The sequence below is a fragment of the Hippoglossus stenolepis genome, chromosome 22 (assembly GCF_022539355.2).
Source record: "Hippoglossus stenolepis isolate QCI-W04-F060 chromosome 22, HSTE1.2, whole genome shotgun sequence".
NCBI lineage: Eukaryota > Metazoa > Chordata > Actinopteri > Pleuronectiformes > Pleuronectidae > Hippoglossus > Hippoglossus stenolepis.
The window spans coordinates 17,912,497-17,932,223 of NC_061504.1; the positions used below are offsets into that span (position 1 = coordinate 17,912,497).

A 19,727-nucleotide genomic window follows, 5' to 3' on the forward strand; every position below is an offset into this window, starting at 1 on the left:
CTCTGTTCTACTTTACTCTACTTTACTGTATGAGCCCGTTACGTTACTCTACTATAGTTACTTTACTGTATTCTACTCTGTTCTACTTTACTGGATGAGCCCTGTTACGTTACTCTACTATAGTTACTTTACTGTATTCTACTCTGTTCTACTTTACTGGATGAGCCCTGTTACGTTACTCTACTATAGTTACTTTACTGTATTCTACTCTGTTCTACTTTACTGGATGAGCCCTGTTACGTTACTCTACTACAGTTACTTTACTTTATTCTACTCTGTTCTACTTTACTGGATGAGCCCTGTTACGTTACTCTACTATAGTTACTTTACTGTATTCTACTCTGTTCTACTTTACTGTATGAGCCGTTACGTTACTCTACTACAGTTACTTTACTTTATTCTACTCTGTTCTACTTTACTGGATGAGCCCTGTTACGTTACTCTACTATAGTTACTTTACTTTATTCTACTCTGTTCTACTTTACTGTATGAGCCCGTTACGTTACTCTACTACAGTTACTTTACTTTATTCTACTCTGTTCTACTTTACTGGATGAGCCCGTTACGTTACTCTACTATAGTTACTTTACTTTATTCTACTCTGTTCTACTCTGTTCTACTTTACTGTATGAGCCTGTACGTTACTCTACTATAGTTACTTTACTGTATTCTACTCTGTTCTACTTTACTGGATGAGCCCTGTTACGTTACTCTACTACAGTTACTTTACTTTATTCTACTCTGTTCTACTTTACTGGATGAGCCCCGTTACGTTACTCTACTATAGTTACTTTACTTTATTCTACTCTGTTCTACTCTGTTCTACTTTACTGTATGAGCCCGTTACGTTACTCTACTATAGTTACTTTACTTTATTCTACTCTGTTCTAATTTACTCTACTTTACTGGATGAGCTCAGTTACGTTACTTTACTCTGCTCTGCTTTACTTTAATTGACTCTACATTACACTTCTATAGTTTACTTTACTTTACTTTATTCTACTCTACTCTGCTCTACTTTACTCTTCTCGACTGCATAGTTCCCTCCGTTTTTTTAATTATTGGGGAATTAGAAAAAAGAGAAACACTTTTACAAAGGTAAATTGTATACAATATTTAACAATAATAATTGGGTACCAGACAACTCTAAGAACAGTTTCTATATGGAATGAAAATCTATTATATAATTATAATTTTAATGATTATAGAAATTAAAGGATAAACATCCAGTGTTTCATTAAATCACGAGTAAAGAAATATTTACTGCAGAGGGAAACTGTTTTACTGTTAACACTTTGTTAAATTATTTAAAAAATATACAAAATGAACAAATGAAGATGTGTGATGGAAGGTTGAGAAGATATTTTTAAGTCTTACCAGAATCACTCCGGAGTGATAAAAGTTGTAATGTCCCAATTTTCTGTAAGTTTTATCATTTTGTTTGTATTAAAATTTCGGTTTTGTTTTATTTTGTAAATGCTACAAACTGTTGAGCGGAAGTTGAGTCATGTCTACAGAAGCTTCACAAGTCCCTTTCGATTGGTCGCTGGCACTAAGGGCTCAGTTTGACCAATGAGCGCTGAGCTCAGAGCCGCAGTGACACTATAAAGCCCCGCTGTGCCCCTCCCCCTCCTACACATCGACTCTTTGAATCCCATCGAAATGTCTGGACGAGGTAAAACCGGAGGAAAGGCCCGCGCCAAGGCCAAGACCCGCTCCTCCCGGGCCGGGCTGCAGTTCCCGGTGGGCCGCGTCCACAGGCTGCTCCGCAAGGGGAACTACGCGCACCGCGTGGGAGCCGGAGCTCCGGTGTACCTGGCCGCTGTGCTCGAGTACCTGACCGCTGAGATCCTGGAGCTCGCCGGGAACGCGGCCCGCGACAACAAGAAGTCCCGCATCATCCCCCGCCACCTGCAGCTCGCCGTCCGCAACGACGAGGAGCTCAACAAGCTGCTGGGGGGGGTCACCATCGCTCAGGGCGGGGTTCTGCCCAACATCCAGGCGGTGCTGCTGCCCAAGAAGACCGAGAAGGCCGCCAAGTCCAAGTAGAAGCTCCGGAGACCCGGAGAACCACAACGGCTCTTTTCAGAGCCACCCACCCTCAGAGGAGAGTCAAAGTCCGGTTACAGCTGAATCAGCTCAGGGTCCATCTGGAGCTCAGACATGTTCATTAGAAAACGACCAGAAGTCAAAGTAATGATGTATAATTAATAATCAGACTTATTGTTGGTCTTTGATCTAATTCATCGAATCTGATTCAATCTGCAACATAAAGTTACAACTAAATTGATTTTTTAAAAAAAATTGTGTCTGAAACATTTTGTCCAATTCTGGTCTTTTGGTTCAAATTATGTTCAGGTGGAAACTTTAGTATCAAACAACATGAGGACACCCTGAAGTGTCCCCGTCACCGCCCCCTGGCGTCCGGCTGCAGTATAGGTCATAAACCCTCCATGTTAGCAGATGGGACATTGAGCCTTGACCGCCCCTGGTGTCTGGCTGCAGTATAGGTCATGAACCCTCCATGTTAGCAGATGGGACATTGAGCCTTGTCCCCGTCAACGCCCCCTGGTGTCTGGCTGCAGTATAGGTCATAAACCCTCCATGTTAGCAGATGGGACATTGAGCCATGACCGCCCCCTGGTGTCTGGCTGCAGTATAGGTCATGAACCCTCCATGTTAGCAGATGGGACATTGAGCCATGTCCCCGTCACCGCCCCCTGGTGTCTGGCTGCAGTATAGGTCATGAACCCTCCATGTTAGCAGATGGGACATTGAGCCTTGACCGCCCCCTGGTGTCTGGCTGCAGTAATGGTCATGGACCCTCCATGTTAGCAGATGGGACATTGACTCACTGTCTCCTCAACCACTGCTACTAATAAAATCCTCCTAAATTCAACAGTGGCTTTGTGAAAACCCTCCTCAGTCGCCCCCTGGTGTCTGGCTGCAGTAATGGTCAATGACTTCAATCAGTTTCTTTGTATCTATTGAACATTCTAGACTCTTTCATCTTTAAAGACTTTCATGTCTTTGATTCAATTTCCTACTTTTATTCAAAACAATGTTTTCCTGTCCAAACGTAAACGACTTCAGAAGAAACCGTAAAACGTGTCTATCTGAAATAAGAATGTAATTAAGCATCTTGTCAGGTGCTTTTGTTTTGAAGGATTTTTAACCGGAAATTCAGAGACTAACTGGCTCCAACTTGAAAAGAGAGATTACGCTTCATGGGGCGTGGTAGAGCAGACTGTTTTCCTACACGTCCGCATCACAGAAATAAATACGGACGTTCTTTGGTTGTTGAGCATTATCTTCTCTGCTCTCAAGATGTCAGGTCGCGGTAAAGGAGGAAAAGGTCTCGGTAAAGGCGGCGCCAAGCGCCACCGGAAGGTTCTCCGTGATAACATCCAGGGAATCACCAAACCCGCCATCCGCCGTCTGGCTCGCCGCGGCGGAGTGAAGCGTATCTCCGGGCTGATCTACGAGGAGACCCGCGGGGTGCTCAAGGTTTTCCTGGAGAACGTCATCCGTGACGCCGTCACCTACACCGAGCACGCTAAGAGGAAGACGGTGACCGCCATGGACGTGGTGTACGCGCTGAAGAGACAGGGCCGCACTCTGTACGGCTTCGGAGGCTAAACCTCACCCGGATGTGACCACGACGACCCAACGGCTCTTTTAAGAGCCACACACCGAGTCACTGAGGAGACAAAGTCCTGAGAACAACCGGCACAGACCATTAGCACTGGATCGCATTGATCACACTTTACATCTTTATTACAACTCATTTCATTATTATTCTTTCTCTGAGTTTAAAACAAGTCAATATGAAAATCAACAGAAATGATGAAACAAATCTTCATCAGACTCAAACGATGCAGTTTCACATCAACAGACTTCATCACAGGAAACGTCTTCACGTTTGTCTTTAAGATGATATTTAGTTTATATTAATGTCCGTTCACTGACTTTCTGCTTTCAGTCCAAGTTCACTTGTTACAAACAAGAACACATTTCCCTCTAAAAGTAGATAATCAAATACTAATCCTGTTTGTATTTGATACATTAAAGGACAGTTGTATTTCAGCGCTGTACAAATACACGAGTCATTTATATCTGTCACATTTTGTCCCTGGAATAAACTTATTAACTTCAGCCTTGATCACATTAAACATAGTTGGTGTCAGTTAAAGTGAATATTTGACCCTTGAGCAACATGTTGTTAGAGTCACGACCGTTTGGCCAAATAAATAAAAACCTGGAACATCATTTAATGACAAAGATATTAAAGCTGTATATTTTTTTTATAAATATTGTATATTCTCCACTTCTCTGCCCAACAATACATTTATCTAACTCGAACATTTCTCATACTGTATATTCTACTGTTTGTTTTGCACCAAACTGTATTTTAATATAAGTGATAATAAAAAAACTAAAGTTATCAACATGATGCGTATTATGTTTCACACTTTACAGTGTTTTACTTTAATCACTGTGCGATGCTTCCAGAAACCTTCTTTTCAGGTGTTGGATAAAAAATATAAATCAGTTTTATTATATTTACATTTACAAATGTCTTCAGATGTGATTAACGTCTGTTTAATTATTACATTAAATGATATAGTTCATACTTATTGAAAAAGTAAATAGAAATTAATTAATGAAATATGAGTTTGTATATATATATATATATATATATATATATATATATATAGTTTAGCTCTAAACTTTTCTCTGAATGAGAAATGACTTTGAATTTGTAGAAACTTGTAGAAACTCGCTGTGACGCTGAACATTGAGCCAATGGCCGAGTGGGAACAGCGCAGCCTCATTTACATGTGATGTGTGTAAAAGCGGTCCGCCGCTGCTTCCTCCTCACATCTCCTCTGATCCACAGAAACGATGCCGGATGCAGTGAAGGCCTCAGCGCCCAAGAAGGGCTCCAAGAAGGCGGTGACCAAGGTCCCCGGTAAGACCGGGAAGAAGAGGAGGAAGAGCCGCAAGGAGAGCTACGCCATCTACGTGTACAAGGTGCTGAAGCAGGTGCACCCCGACACCGGCATCTCCTCCAAGGCCATGGGCATCATGAACTCCTTCGTGGGCGACATCTTCGAGCGCATCGCCGGGGAGGCCTCCCGCCTGGCTCAGTACAACAAGCGCCGGACCATCACCTCCAGGGAGATCCAGACCGCCGTGCGCCTGCTGCTGCCCGGGGAGCTGGCCAAGCACGCCGTGTCCGAGGGCACCAAGGCCGTGACCAAGTACACCAGCTCCAAGTAAACTGCGGGACACCGCTTCCACCCAACGGCTCTTTTAAGAGCCACACACCGGCTCCATGGAGACAAACGGTCCTGATGGTTCAATGTCCACACTCACACACTCACCACGTTTCAGAGTGAGTCTCGTGTCACAGACTCAAAGGACTCGTCCTGAATCTGGAGACTTTACAATAAGTCAATGAACCATATTCAATCTGAACTAATGATTCATAACATTCATGTTCCGAGTCAGGTCGAGTTCATTAATCATTAAATCAAACAACTTCAAGATTTCACGACACGTTAACGTTTCTTTATCTAAAGAATCATAAACTCCACATCACGTGTTTCATCTTCTCCGTTATGGGACCAACGAGTTTATTTTATTTATCTTTTGATTTCAGAAGATAACGAGCCGCTGCTTTTCCCGCGTTTGAGCCGTTTTTCAAAACTCGCGCTTTTTGTTGACGTCACCAGGTCAGCTGATCATAAACCAACGGCTCTTTATTCGAATAGTTTTTGCACAAGTGAAATAACGATGGAAACAAAGAGCCTGAATCTGGAGGCTCGTGAACTAAATGATTAAGAAGACGAGACAGTTATTGATTCAATGTTTCGCTGTTGTAATTATTCATTATTTAGCTGTTTGCATGTTATTATAGAAACTACTCGTCTGAGTTTCCATCCATTCACATTGAACATGTTCAGTTCATGTATTACTGAAGTGTGAGAAAGAACTCTCATTCAGTTCCTGATCATTTCTTTTTATCCTGTTTATGATAAAAATCATTAACAAGCTGCTCATGTTGTGAATATTTCATAGGAGGATATTTACTTATGACTTATATAAAAACCTTAGATTTTTATAAGAAACTCTGAAGTTTGTATATCATATAAATACACATTTCATATAAGCTTATTTAATATTTCTGACTTAACTTAATTTTTCACATTGAAAAAAACAACACATCAGTGAAATGTTTACATTGAGTTGTTTGAAAAAAGATAAAGTTTAATATGTTATGATTATATTCATATTTTCTAAGTAAATTCCATATGGTGTTCAATATGTTCTAAGTATAAGTTTTATATTTATTTTCATATCCTAGTAAAGATTCTTCTTGTTTTGAATCTTTTCAACTGAACAATAGAAAATGTCCTCTCTGCTCTCACCGGAAGTGACTTCCCCTCGTCACGTGCCTCTCTGTGGACCAATCAGCGCCAGCAGCGCCGCGGCTCCGGCTATATAAGCAGAGCTCCGCCGCTCGCTTCCCTATGTTCATTCTGTTCTGAAACGATGGCGAGAACCAAGCAGACCGCCCGGAAGTCCACCGGAGGGAAAGCTCCCAGGAAGCAGCTGGCCACCAAGGCCGCCCGGAAGAGCGCCCCGGCCACCGGCGGCGTGAAGAAGCCTCACCGCTAAGGCCCGGGACCGTGGCTCTCAGAGAGATCCGCCGCTACCAGAAGTCCACCGAGCTGCTGATCCGCAAGCTGCCCTTCCAGCGCCTGGTCCGGGAGATCGCTCAGGACTTCAAGACCGACCTGCGCTTCCAGAGCTCCGCCGTCATGGCGCTGCAGGAGGCCAGCGAGGCCTACCTGGTCGGCCTGTTCGAGGACACCAACCTGTGCGCCATCCACGCCAAGAGGGTCACCATCATGCCCAAAGACATCCAGCTGGCCCGGCGCATCCGCGGGGAGAGAGCGTAACCTGCCCGCACTCCGCTCACCACACAACGGCTCTTTTAAGAGCCACTCACCCTCCGTGGAGAGGCAAAGTCCCGCTGCAGCCGAGTCGTTGTGTTGGTCATTAATCACTAATCACACGAGTATTAAAACACAAACCAGTCAGATCAGTGTTTACATTCACTCACTACAGACACGTGATCTGTGGGGGGGGGATGTTACTGGAACATCTGACCTGCAGATTCAAACCTTCTGCTCCTTCTCATCTAAAGTGAAGACTTCCTGTACAAATACTTTTTTACAGCCGAGTTACAAATACATGATGTAATATGGGGAAAACTTCTCAAGTCTCTGTATTTTACATATTAGCTTCGCTGGGATCCGTCTAATAAAATACTGATAAAGACACGAGCTGGTCTGAGTGGAGACGTGAACTGACCCACGTGTTGTAACGTTCAACACGTGGGTCAGTTTAAACAGGCAGAGGTCACGAGGTAGTAGTTCGGCCATACAAGCCAGTAGCCAATGAGCCTCATCCTACTCTAGTCCTGTATCAGTGATTATGAGCCCATAACACTTATATATCGATCATCGACTATAAAGTAATAAATTACTAATGTTAATTACAATTCAGTGGTCAACAGCGACCTCCAGTGACCGAGAACCACTACTGCAGGGTTGCATCACATCTGAAGACACTTGTTAATGTAAATATAATAAAACTGATTTATATTTTTTATCCAACACCTGAAAAGAAGGTTTCTGGAAGCATCGCACAGTGATTAAAGTAAAACACTGTAAAGTGTGAAACATAATACGCATCATGTTGATAACTTTAGTTTTTTTATTATCACTTATACATACAGTTTGATACAAACAGTAGAATATACAGTATGAGAAATGTTTGAGTTAGATAAATGTATTGTTGGGCAATGAAGTGGAGAATATACAATATTTATAAAAAAATAATATACAGCTTTAATATCTTTGCCATTAAATGATGTTCCAGGTTTTTTTCATTTGGCCAAACGGTCGTGACTCTAACAACATGTTGCTCAAGGGTCAAATATTCACTTTAACTGACACCAACTATGTTTAATGTGATCAAGTTAATAAGTTTATTCCAGGGACAAAATGTGACAGATATAAATGACTCGTGTATTTGTACAGCACTGAAATACAACTGTCCTTTAATGTATCAAATACAAACAGGATTAGTATTTGATTATCTACTTTTAGAGGGAAATGTGTTCTTGTTTGTAACAAGTGAACTTGGACTGAAAGCAGAAAGTCAGTGAACGGACATTAATATAAACTAAATATCATCTTAAAGACAAACGTGAAGACGTTTCCTGTGATGAAGTCTGTTGATGTGAAACTGCATCGTTTGAGTCTGATGAAGATTTGTTTCATCATTTCTGTTGATTTTCATATTTCAAAATAATGAGATGAGTTGTAATAAAGATGTAAAGTGTGATCAATGCGATCCAGTGCTAATGGTCTGTGCCGGTTGTTCTCAGGACTTTGTCTCCTCAGTGACTCGGTGTGTGGCTCTTAAAAGAGCCGTTGGGTCGTCGTGGTCACATCCGGGTGAGGTTTAGCCTCCGAAGCCGTACAGAGTGCGGCCCTGTCTCTTCAGCGCGTACACCACGTCCATGGCGGTCACCGTCTTCCTCTTAGCGTGCTCGGTGTAGGTGACGGCGTCACGGATGACGTTCTCCAGGAAAACCTTGAGCACCCCGCGGGTCTCCTCGTAGATCAGCCCGGAGATACGCTTCACTCCGCCGCGGCGAGCCAGACGGCGGATGGCGGGTTTGGTGATTCCCTGGATGTTATCACGGAGAACCTTCCGGTGGCGCTTGGCGCCGCCTTTACCGAGACCTTTTCCTCCTTTACCGCGACCTGACATCTTCTCTTCGGGACTGAAGCAGAATGAAGTGACAGGCGGCGACGCTGCTGTTTAAATCCTTTCTGCGGACGTGTATGAAGCAAGCTGGCTGCACCACAGCTGTTTCCGTTTCCTTTTTTCAGCCTAAGAGCCCGGATTCTCTTCATTTCCGGTTAAAGTATTTCAAAATAATAGAACATCGTTCTCAAAGCTTCATTCTAGTTCTTAGTCAACGAATGAAATAATTGTAACAGAACTTCATTTGATCTGATTATGTTTGTGCAGTTGTATTTTACATATTTATGCACATTACTATCATTTGTATCACAAAGACATCCTGAATCCTGAAGTACAAAGACTTTGCACTTCAGGATTCAGGATTATGTGTCATAATTTCTACACATTTTCCCTGAGTTCACGGGAGATTCTGTCAAATACAAACATCTCAGCCCTTAAATCACTCAGATGAAAGTTGTCAGGATGAGGATTTTTATTGTTGATCAGTTTCTTCATCAGATGAAGAAAACATGTCTTCATTAAGTATATAAACTTAATGTAGATAAACGAATCAGCAGTTTTAACATCTAACCTGTGTGAAGGACAGTTTCTCCTCCAGGTTTCCAGAGGAAATGAGACGATCAGCTGATCTCTCTCTAACCCTCCCTGCTCTGACCTCTCCTGCTTCTCTTCATCTTACACATTCAGATATATTATACAGGGACAATCAACATGTGATGCACCTTCATGTTTTCAAACTTCTCAGGAAACGTTTCATAGTGAATATGTTTCAACAGTGATGTAAATAAATGAAATAATGTTTTCTTCAAAGCAATTTGATTGATTTATGACTTTAGGAACATAATGAATGAAATTTCAGTCCTTTGTTGAGTATGAAGGAAATGAGGCGAAGTTAGATTAGAAGTGTAGACACAAAAAATGTAATCTAAATATATTTTGTACCAAATGATCTATAAACATGTTGTCACTGTCAGAAGGAGATGACATCATCTCGTCCCTGGTGACGAGCATCAAATCAGTCTCTTCTGTTTCAGGCTCTTTGTCAGAAACATAGAAGATAAAGATGTAACTCAGATTTACATTGTTCAAACTATTAAGATCATGTTTAGTGACGATACAGTAATTTCTGCATTTAATAAAAAGTGAATAAGTGAGGACGAGATGATTGTTCATGGTTCAGAGGTTCAGCTTCACAAGAGGAAACTAGATTAGAATCTGTTTAAGTTTAAATAAATCACTACCTATAAACATCAGATATATTTCTATATATTTATGACAAATTCAGTAGAAACAGTAAGAAATAGATCTACAATATTTACAATATGACTTTAACAACATAAATAATATATGTAGAGATTTGTTCTATTAACAAAACTTAAGTTGATGTTAGTGATCTATAATCATGATGTCCATAAGTTTTAGTAAATAAAGTTTGATGAAGTGTTTTGAATCTGTTTCTGAAGATGAGTGTGAACTTCTGACTTCACAGGTAAATACATTAAATAAGTAAGTTTCATAATAAGTTGAAGTGAGAAGATAAAGTTTGAGCTAAAAACCAAAATAAGTTTCAGGAGCTAAATCGTAAAGTTAAGTATTTTGACTCTGATGAAAATTAAAGTTTAGTAACTAGTTAGTTTGATAATAAAGTTTAGTAACTAGTTACTTTGATAATAAAGTGTAGTAACTAGTTAGTTTGATAATAAAGTTCAGTAACTAGTTAGTTAATAAAGTTCAGTAACTAGTTAGTTGGTTCTGACCCAGTGCTCTGCTGCTGGAACACGTGACTCTCTGGACATTAGCTCTGCACCAGGTGGTGGCTCTGAAAAGAGCCGTTTGTTTTCCTCCACTTGTTCTTCTTCTACTTCCTGGTTGTCCTCCTGACTCCGACCTTCTTCTCCTTGGTGCTCGGGGCCTTCACCGCCTTCTTCACAACCTTCTTGGCCGCAACCGGCTTCTTGGCCGCCGCCTTCTTCGGGCTCTTGACCTCCACCTTCTTGGTCACTTTCTTGGCAGCCGGAACTTTCTTGACCATCTTCACCTTCTTCGCTGCGGGCTTGGGAGACTTCTTGGCCGCTTTCAGGGTCTTGATGGCGGTCTTGATCGCGACCCTCTTCGGGGACTTGGGGCTCTTCTTCGGGGTCGCGGGCTTCCTGGCTTTGGGGGCGGGCTTCCTGGCGGGTTTCTTCGCCACCTTCTTGGACTTCTCTGCGGTTTTGTTCATCCTGAAGGATCCGGACGCTCCGTGTCCTGTGAGCTGAACCACGGTCCCGTCGCTCAGCAGCTTCCCGAGGGCGCGTTTGATGTTGTGCCCGTTGTGATCCACATCGTATCCGGCCGCGGCCAGCTGCTTCTTCACGGCGATGAAGGAGATGCCCTTCCTGTCCTTGCAGCCCGTGATGGCTTCCAGGATGCGCTCCCCGGCCCCGGGCCCGGTCCTCTTCGCGGGCTTGGTGCTCTTCTTCCTCGGGGACTTGGGGGGTTTGGCCGGTGCGGAGGCGGCGGCTGCAGCTGGAGCGACTTCTTCTGCCATCGTGACGTGAAGCTGTGAATCAACGGGAGTTGGATTCTGATGCAGATTCCTGCGCAGACACCGGATCTTAAACACACCATGAGAACCGTGGAGACTCAAGCTGCTGCTGCAGCAACACTTGTGTTTTCTCTTCGACAACAAACGGCTCAAATTCTCTTTTGCTGGAAACAACAACGTGTGAAAAGGAGTCGAAGTGAAAGCGAAGGAGTTTCTCTTCGCCTGGAAACAGTTGGAACATCAAGACGTGTCCGTGTTCTCTTCGGGAAGCGTTTAAAGCGGCTCAGTCAGCCGCCGTGTGACGCGCTGCTCCCGGACTTTTCTCTGTGTTTTCTCTCAGAAACGTTTTAAAAAGCTTCAGATTCACATAAAAACATGTCGGAGGTCGAGAGGAGAAGTTTGTCCAGAGACTCGAGCTGAAAACATTCAACTCGTTGGGGTTTTTGTTCATGAAACGCAGATTAGTTTGGTGCCTGCAAACACACTCGTGTTGGTGGAGTCACAAGCCCAGTTATTTCCTGACAGTGTGTGACTCATCACTCTATCACAGGTATTTAATATTTAAAGTCACTATAACATCACATCTGCGTTAGAGTTGATATGAACGTGAAACATGTGACACAGACACACAGACACCTGTCAATCACGGCAGTTACATGAAAACACAGACTGCAGCTTCAGGAGGAGACAGATCTTCAACTGTCAAACATCAGAGTGTTCGACTGCACACAGATATATATAATCACAACTAATACTGACATCAAGAAGCACGTTCTATCAATAAGAGAATTAAAAACACGCAACATATATAAATGATCAACCACAATATGGTCACAACACATCTTAGTGATAATTAAATATACAAACCCAAATCAGTATATGTTACTTTTAAAATTAAAACTGAGAACATTGATTTATAAATGACCTTTGACCTGTGTTACAATAAAAACAACACAAAAGCACATTATTTGATGTGTGACCTCATGAATTGTATTGTTTTTTCAAAATAAACACTTATCTAAATTTTGATTCTTGCAACATATTTCAAAAAAAGTTTGGACGGTAAAGCATTTAGCACTTTGTAATGTTGCCATTCCTTTTCACAGCTCTTTAAAGACGTTGAGGGGCTGAAGACGCCAAGTGATGAAGAGGGGGGGGCACGTTGTTCGATTCCTCCTGCAAACAAGTTTTAAAGGGGACATATCATGAAAATTCCACTTTGTTAGTGCTTCTACAGGTTAATGTGGGTATCTGGCTCATGTCTACCAACCCAAACACTCTGGAAAAAAAACACTCGCGCGTTTTGTTATGGTTCCTCTAAGTCAGAAACGTCATGCTTGAGCGACTCGATTGCACTTCCTGGGTTTTGTATCGTCACAATACACAGGAAGTGCCGCTGCGAGGCAGCGCAGCGCCGTTCTCCAGCACGCAGCCGCCTGGCTGTTCACACGGGACGAGCATTTCTCCGCTGGTCAGCCCCATAGACTGTACATATAAGGTCAGCCCGCGATTCTGCTTTCTCCGCTTGTTGTTGTACCCGTTGAATGTCGGGTTCGGGGTAAATGATGGTCTTCATAGCCCCCCCTCTCTTTCTCTCTCTGTCTGTCTGCTTGTGTGCTTGTAGTGGGGGGCAGAGGGGGACATTTAATTATGTGATTGGGAAAATTAAAACTCCAGGACAACAGAGGGAATACAAAGTCTGGGATGCATATTTGATAATTTATATCATATAAAATATGTAATTTATATCGTTTAAAATCATGGGGGAGAGGGGGGAGGGGGGAGCTGGCTCATTAGCATTTAAAGGAACAGGCACTCAAAACAGGTCACTCTATGGAGGGCTGTTTTATACAGGGTAAAAGGAGCTGTTTTATATGATCCTTGTGGTATTTTGACCAAAGTATGTTACAGACATTTCATTAAGACCCCAAGGAACCATATCAACTTGTGGTAAAGTGGGCATGCTATGTCCCCTTTAAGGTGTGCAACAGTCCGGGCTCTCAGTTGGGGCCCGGTGGGGCCTCCACGCAGTCCAGCCCCCGAAGAGCTCAGTTAGTGAGCTGAGGTTTGCTCCCCTGCTCTTTATGCACTGAAATTCATCCAGATTCCTTGAATCTTTTAATGACGTTTTGCACCGGAGAGGATGAAATATCCAAACCGCTTCCTATCCTTCTTTGAGGAACACCGTTTTTAAACATTTCAATAATTTTCTCACACATTTCTTGGCAAACTGTCGATCCTCGGCCCGTCTTTGCTCCTAAAGAGCTAGGCCTTTCCTGGATGCTGCTTTTGTACCGATTTGTACCGAATAGTACCTATTTCAAATCACTTCATTTTCTAATCATTCCACCTCACAACCCTAAATGGCCCCGACACAACTTTCTCTAGAATGTGTTTCAGGCCTGAATGGCAGGAATGGTGTTATATTTACAAATGAAATGAAGTTGACCTGACAATTCGTAAAATATCTTATGTTCATACTGCAATGAAATACAAGTCAAATTAAATTAAGAAATCACTGCTGCCTTTTTTTATTTGCATTTTCCATCCTGTCCCAACTTATGAGCTGGGGATGTAAATGTTTGGATTCAGATTATTAACATTAAAAAGAATCCTCTCCCATAACAATGAGTTAAATGACACAGATGAAAAACATCAGGTTTTCCCATCGTATGTTACATTGAGGACATTTTATTTTTATCTGTTGAAAAATATCAGACTGTCTGAACCTGCTTCATGTGACTAAATCCGTAAATTCATGTTTATCTGACGGTAACATTTCCTCCTGATTTTACTGAACAAGACACGAACTGAAATATTTCGTAAATGTTCCATCTTTCTATGTCGGATACATTTTGTCACTTTGACTCAAATTGTGTTCACGTGCTGTGGAAACTTTTAGTGTGAAGTAACAGGTTCTGTATAAACACCAAGTTTCCACCTACATCGTCTAAAGAGGAGGTTTCTACTCAGTTTGTCATTAAATGATTCTAAAATTATCACTAACCAATAATTGTTCTCATTGCATCACTTTGTTTTAGGCTCAATTCAAAACATGTGGAGTCATTTAATTTGTAGAGTGTGAAGGACTTTGAGTGTTTGATGAGATCACTGAGCTACAGGAGATGAAGCTGCTCGTTCTGTTATCGAGAGGATCTTTGTTCTCACCAGTCACTGAGAACAGGACTTCAGCCTCTGATCTGTGACGTCAGCTCATTTGATTCCTTCTGTGTTGAACCTCGTGTGTTTTTATCACTTTTGTCTGGAGCAGTTTATTTCTTAGTTATTTGAAGCGTCTGTACTGACGTCAGTGCTGCAGCAGCCTGTTCAGTGTCCGTGACAATAAGTTTCTCTAAGGTTCAAACTTCAGAAATCAAAAGATTAAAGATCGTTTCTCTCAGTTAACGATGAACTTCTGCTCGGGAGCAGCGGGACTTTGCCTCTCCACGGAGGGTGAGTGGCTCTTAAAAGAGCCGTTGTGTGGTGAGCGGAGTGCGGGCAGGTTACGCTCTCTCCCCGCGGATGCGCCGGGCCAGCTGGATGTCTTTGGGCATGATGGTGACCCTCTTGGCGTGGATGGCGCACAGGTTGGTGTCCTCGAACAGGCCGACCAGGTAGGCCTCGCTGGCCTCCTGCAGCGCCATGACGGCGGAGCTCTGGAAGCGCAGGTCGGTCTTGAAGTCCTGAGCGATCTCCCGGACCAGGCGCTGGAAGGGCAGCTTGCGGATCAGCAGCTCGGTGGACTTCTGGTAGCGGCGGATCTCTCTGAGAGCCACGGTCCCGGGCCTGTAGCGGTGAGGCTTCTTCACGCCGCCGGTGGCCGGGGCGCTCTTCCGGGCGGCCTTGGTGGCCAGCTGCTTCCTGGGAGCTTTCCCTCCGGTGGACTTCCGGGCGGTCTGCTTGGTTCTCGCCATCGTTTCAGAACAGAATGAACATAGGGAAGCGAGCGGCGGAGCTCTGCTTATATAGCCGGAGCCGCGGCGCTGCTGGCGCTGATTGGTCCACAGAGAGGCACGTGACGAGGGGAAGTCACTTCCGGTGAGAGCAGAGAGGACATTTTCTATTGTTCAGTTGAAAAGATTCAAAACAAGAAGAATCTTTACTAGGATATGAAAATAAATATAAAACTTATACTTAGAACATATTGAACACCATATGGAATTTACTTAGAAAATATGAATATAATCATAACATATTAAACTTTATCTTTTTTCAAACAACTCAATGTAAACATTTCACTGATGTGTTGTTTTTTTCAATGTGAAAAATTAAGTTAAGTCAGAAATATTAAATAAGCTTATATGAAATGTGTATTTATATGATATACAAACTTCAGAGTTTCTTATAAAAATCTAAGGTTTTTATATAAGTCATAAGTAAATATCCTCCTATGAAATATTCACAACATTTAATGATTTTTATCATAAACAGGATAAAAAGAAATGATCAGGAACTGAATGAGAGTTCTTTCTCACACTTCAGTAATACATGAACTGAACATGTTCAATGTGAATGGATGGAAACTCAGACGAGTAGTTTCTATAATAACATGCAAACAGCTAAATAATGAATAATTACAACAGCGAAACATTGAATCAATAACTGTCTCGTCTTCTTAATCATTTAGTTCACGAGCCTCCAGATTCAGGCTCTTTGTTTCCATCGTTATTTCACTTGTGCAAAAACTATTCGAATAAAGAGCCGTTGGTTTATGATCAGCTGACCTGGTGACGTCAACAAAAAGCGCGAGTTTTGAAAAACGGCTCAAACGCGGGAAAAGCAGCGGCTCGTTATCTTCTGAAATCAAAAGATAAATAAAATAAACTCGTTGGTCCCATAACGGAGAAGATGAAACACGTGATGTGGAGTTTATGATTCTTTAGATAAAGAAACGTTAACGTGTCGTGAAATCTTGAAGTTGTTTGATTTAATGATTAATGAACTCGACCTGACTCGGAACATGAATGTTATGAATCATTAGTTCAGATTGAATATGGTTCATTGACTTATTGTAAAGTCTCCAGATTCAGGACGAGTCCTTTGAGTCTGTGACACGAGACTCACTCTGAAACGTGGTGAGTGTGTGAGTGTGGACATTGAACCATCAGGACCGTTTGTCTCCATGGAGCCGGTGTGTGGCTCTTAAAAGAGCCGTTGGGTGGAAGCGGTGTCCCGCAGTTTACTTGGAGCTGGTGTACTTGGTCACGGCCTTGGTGCCCTCGGACACGGCGTGCTTGGCCAGCTCCCCGGGCAGCAGAAGGCGGTCTGGATCTCCCTGGAGGTGATGGTCCGGCGCTTGTTGTACTGAGCCAGGCGGAAGGCCCCCCGGCGATGCGCTCGAAGATGTCGCCCACGAAGGAGTTCATGATGCCCATGGCCTTGGAGGAGATGCCGGTGTCGGGGTGCACCTGCTTCAGCACCTTGTACACGTAGATGGCGTAGCTCTCCTTGCGGCTCTTCCTCCTCTTCTTCCCGGTCTTACCGGGGACCTTGGTCACCGCCTTCTTGGAGCCCTTCTTGGGCGCTGAGGCCTTCACTGCATCCGGCATCGTTTCTGTGGATCAGAGGAGATGTGAGGAGGAAGCAGCGGCGGACCGCTTTTACACACATCACATGTAAATGAGGCTGCGCTGTTCCCACTCGGCCATTGGCTCAATGTTCAGCGTCACAGCGAGTTTCTACAAGTTTCTACAAATTCAAAGTAATTTCTCATTCAGAGAAAAGTTTAGAGCTAAACTATATATATACGTATATATATATATATATATATATACAAACTCATATTTCATTAATTAATTTCTATTTACTTTTTCAATAAGTATGAACTATATCATTTAATGTAATAATTAAACAGACGTTAATCACATCTGAAGACATTTGTAAATGTAAATATAATAAAACTGATTTATATTTTTTATCCAACACCTGAAAAGAAGGTTTCTGGAAGCATCGCACAGTGATTAAAGTAAAACACTGTAAAGTGTGAAACATAATACACATCATGTTGATAACTTTTGTTTTTTTATTATCACTTATACATACAGTTTGATACAAACAGTAGAATATACAGTATGAGAAATGTTTGAGTTAGATAAATGTATTGTTGGGCAGAGAAGTGGAGAATATACAATATTTATTAAAAAAAATATACAGCTTTAATATCTTTGTCATTAAATGATGTTCCAGGTTTTTTTCATTTGGCCAAACGGTCGTGACTCTAACATGTTGCTCAAGGGTCAAATATTCACTTTAACTGACACCAACTATGTTTAATGTGATCAAGGCTGAAGTTAATAAGTTTATTCCAGGGACAAAATGTGCCAAATATAAATGACTCGTGTATTTGTACAGCGCTGAAATACAACTGTCCTTTAATGTATCAAATACAAACAGGATTAGTATTTGATTATCTACTTTTAGAGGGAAATGTGTTCTTGTTTGTAACAAGTGAACTTGGACTGAAAGCAGAAAGTCAGTGAACGGACATTAATATAAACTAAATATCATCTTAAAGACAAACGTGAAGACGTTTCCTGTGATGAAGTCTGTTGATGTGAAACTGCATCGTTTGAGTCTGATGAAGATTTGTTTCATCATTTCTGTTGATTTTCATATTGACTTGTTTCAAGCTCTCAGAAAGAATAATAATGAAGTCAGTTGTAATAAAGATGTAAAGTGTGATCAATGCGATCCAGTGCTAATGGTCTGTGTCGGTTGTTCTCAGGACTTTGTCTCCTCAGTGACTCGGTGTGTGGCTCTTAAAAGAGCCGTTGGGTCGTCGTGGTCACATCCGGGTGAGGTTTAGCCTCCGAAGCCGTACAGAGTGCGGCCCTGTCTCTTCAGCGCGTACACCACGTCCATGGCGGTCACCGTCTTCCTCTTAGCGTGCTCGGTGTAGGTGACGGCGTCACGGATGACGTTCTCCAGGAAAACCTTGAGCACCCCGCGGGTCTCCTCGTAGATCAGCCCGGAGATACGCTTCACTCCGCCGCGGCGAGCCAGACGGCGGATGGCGGGTTTGGTGATTCCCTGGATGTTATCACGGAGAACCTTCCGGTGGCGCTTGGCGCCGCCTTTACCGAGACCTTTTCCTCCTTTACCGCGACCTGACATCTTCTCTTCGGGACTGAAGCAGAATGAAGTGACAGGCGGCGACGCTGCTGTTTAAATCCTTTCTGCGGACGTGACTGAAGCAAGCTGGCTGCACCACAGCTGTTTCCGTTTCTTCTTTTCAGCCTATGAGCCCAGAGTCTCTTCATTTCTGCGTCATAAAAATATTAAGCAAATAACCCCAAAAACTGGACGACATATTGATAGATAGATAAATAAAAAGGTAGATGGATTAAAATACAATATAAACAAGGTGAAATACACAAAGGGAAATAAAATACACAGGCGCTGAGGGAGTCCAGCCCAAATACAAATAAAATAAAATGGCAGAGATGAAGTTGTGATATTGGTAAGCAAGGAAAGGTGGTGATAGCATGAAATGATGCTAATAATAATATGCAGTGATGGTTATAATAATAATAATAATAATAATAATAATAATAATAATAATAATGCCTTGCAGAAACAATAGAAACAAAGAGAACTGCTACCAATGCCTCGACATCCAAACCCTCAAACGTAGTTGAAAGGACGTTTGTCCGTGAGGGGAACAGGGACAGAGAGATTCTCCTCCACTAGTGACCAGGAGTGGTCAGATGGAGAAAGCCCCAGACTGGGAGCTGTTGGTGGACGTAGGCCAGCAGCTCACAGTCCCATCACATGTTGTCACCAACACCCTGAGACCAGACCTGATACACTGGTTGAACTGGTCCGGCCTTGGAAGAGGGTGTCTGGTGATTAAAAGACAGAAACACCTGATAAGGCTGAAGGACCCAACTGAAGATATGTCCCTAACAGCCGCTTACATCAAGTGGCGGTTGGTATTAATTAGTGCAGTAGAACATACAAGGATATTCTCTATCTTGTCGTATGTTCTAAACTGGGACCTAGTGGGAGACACCAACAATTCTATCCAACCAAGTTCCATATCTATATGGTAACAATATTCACAACATTCATGAGGAAATACACTTTCTATCATCAATGGCGATGTATCCATTTTTGAAGTATTAATACAAAAGAAAATACAATGTGTTAATAACTGTATAGTTGAGAAAGAAGTACAAGACTTTAAAAACTGTGACGTTAGTTTTAAAACTTTTTAAGCACTAACATTCACAACATGGACTTATGAGTTATAGACTTTTGAAGATCCCACAGAAATACAGGTTAAAATCCGTTAATGTTATTTTCAAAGTTTGGTCTGTGCCCATTGTCACAAGATGAATCACATCCCCAA

The 19,727-nt window shown here is 42.5% G+C and overlaps 5 protein-coding genes across 5 annotated transcripts; 3 read left to right on the top strand and 2 right to left on the bottom strand.

Moving 5' to 3' along the window:
* Positions 1-1,646: 1,646 nt before the first annotated feature.
* Positions 1,647-2,293, top strand: LOC118101611 (histone H2A). Its single transcript, XM_035147526.2, has one exon. The coding sequence runs from the start codon at positions 1,663-1,665 to the stop codon at positions 2,047-2,049; it is 387 nt and encodes a 128-aa protein (XP_035003417.1). The 5' UTR covers positions 1,647-1,662; the 3' UTR covers positions 2,050-2,293.
* Positions 2,294-3,295: 1,002 nt separating this feature from the next.
* On the top strand, positions 3,296-7,352 carry LOC118101616 (histone H3). The gene is given in 3 exon segments (XM_035147531.2): positions 3,296-3,620; positions 6,513-6,679; positions 6,682-7,352. Coding segments are annotated over 3 exon segments (786 nt in total). The 5' UTR covers positions 3,296-3,327; the 3' UTR covers positions 7,008-7,352.
* LOC118101614 (histone H2B 1.2) lies at positions 4,889-5,991 on the top strand. Its single transcript, XM_035147529.2, has one exon. The coding sequence runs from the start codon at positions 4,906-4,908 to the stop codon at positions 5,281-5,283; it is 378 nt and encodes a 125-aa protein (XP_035003420.1). The 5' UTR covers positions 4,889-4,905; the 3' UTR covers positions 5,284-5,991.
* A 1,136-nt stretch (positions 7,353-8,488) lies between the features above and the next one.
* LOC118101615 lies at positions 8,489-18,525 on the bottom strand. Its single transcript, XM_035147530.2, has 3 exons — positions 18,198-18,525; positions 14,950-15,337; positions 8,489-8,856 (listed from the first exon to the last, which is right to left on the bottom strand). Exons 1-3 carry the CDS (start codon positions 18,488-18,490, stop codon positions 8,542-8,544), a joined length of 996 nt encoding a protein of 331 aa, XP_035003421.1. The 5' UTR covers positions 18,491-18,525; the 3' UTR covers positions 8,489-8,541.
* Positions 10,557-11,432, bottom strand: LOC118101605 (histone H1-like). Its single transcript, XM_035147522.2, has one exon. The coding sequence runs from the start codon at positions 11,378-11,380 to the stop codon at positions 10,709-10,711; it is 672 nt and encodes a 223-aa protein (XP_035003413.2). The 5' UTR covers positions 11,381-11,432; the 3' UTR covers positions 10,557-10,708.
* Positions 18,526-19,727: the final 1,202 nt, after the last annotated feature.

What these genes read in the sequence shown, in the direction of transcription:
- LOC118101611 (XM_035147526.2), top strand. Translation starts at nt 1,663, where the DNA reads ATGTCTGGACGAGGTAAAACCGGAGGAAAGGCCCGCGCCAAGGCCAAG.
- LOC118101614 (XM_035147529.2), top strand. Translation starts at nt 4,906, where the DNA reads ATGCCGGATGCAGTGAAGGCCTCAGCGCCCAAGAAGGGCTCCAAGAAG.
- LOC118101605 (XM_035147522.2), bottom strand. Translation starts at nt 11,380, where the DNA reads ATGGCAGAAGAAGTCGCTCCAGCTGCAGCCGCCGCCTCCGCACCGGCC.
- LOC118101615 (XM_035147530.2), bottom strand. Translation starts at nt 18,490, where the DNA reads ATGTCAGGTCGCGGTAAAGGAGGAAAAGGTCTCGGTAAAGGCGGCGCC. An exon ending in AAGAGACAGGGCCGCACTCT is followed by an intron (nt 15,338 to 18,197) that starts GTACGGCTTCGG and finishes CGGCTATATAAG; the next exon opens with CAGAGCTCCGCCGCTCGCTT. An exon ending in CCAACCTGTGCGCCATCCAC is followed by an intron (nt 8,857 to 14,949) that starts GCCAAGAGGGTC and finishes AGTCCCGAAGAG; the next exon opens with AAGATGTCAGGTCGCGGTAA.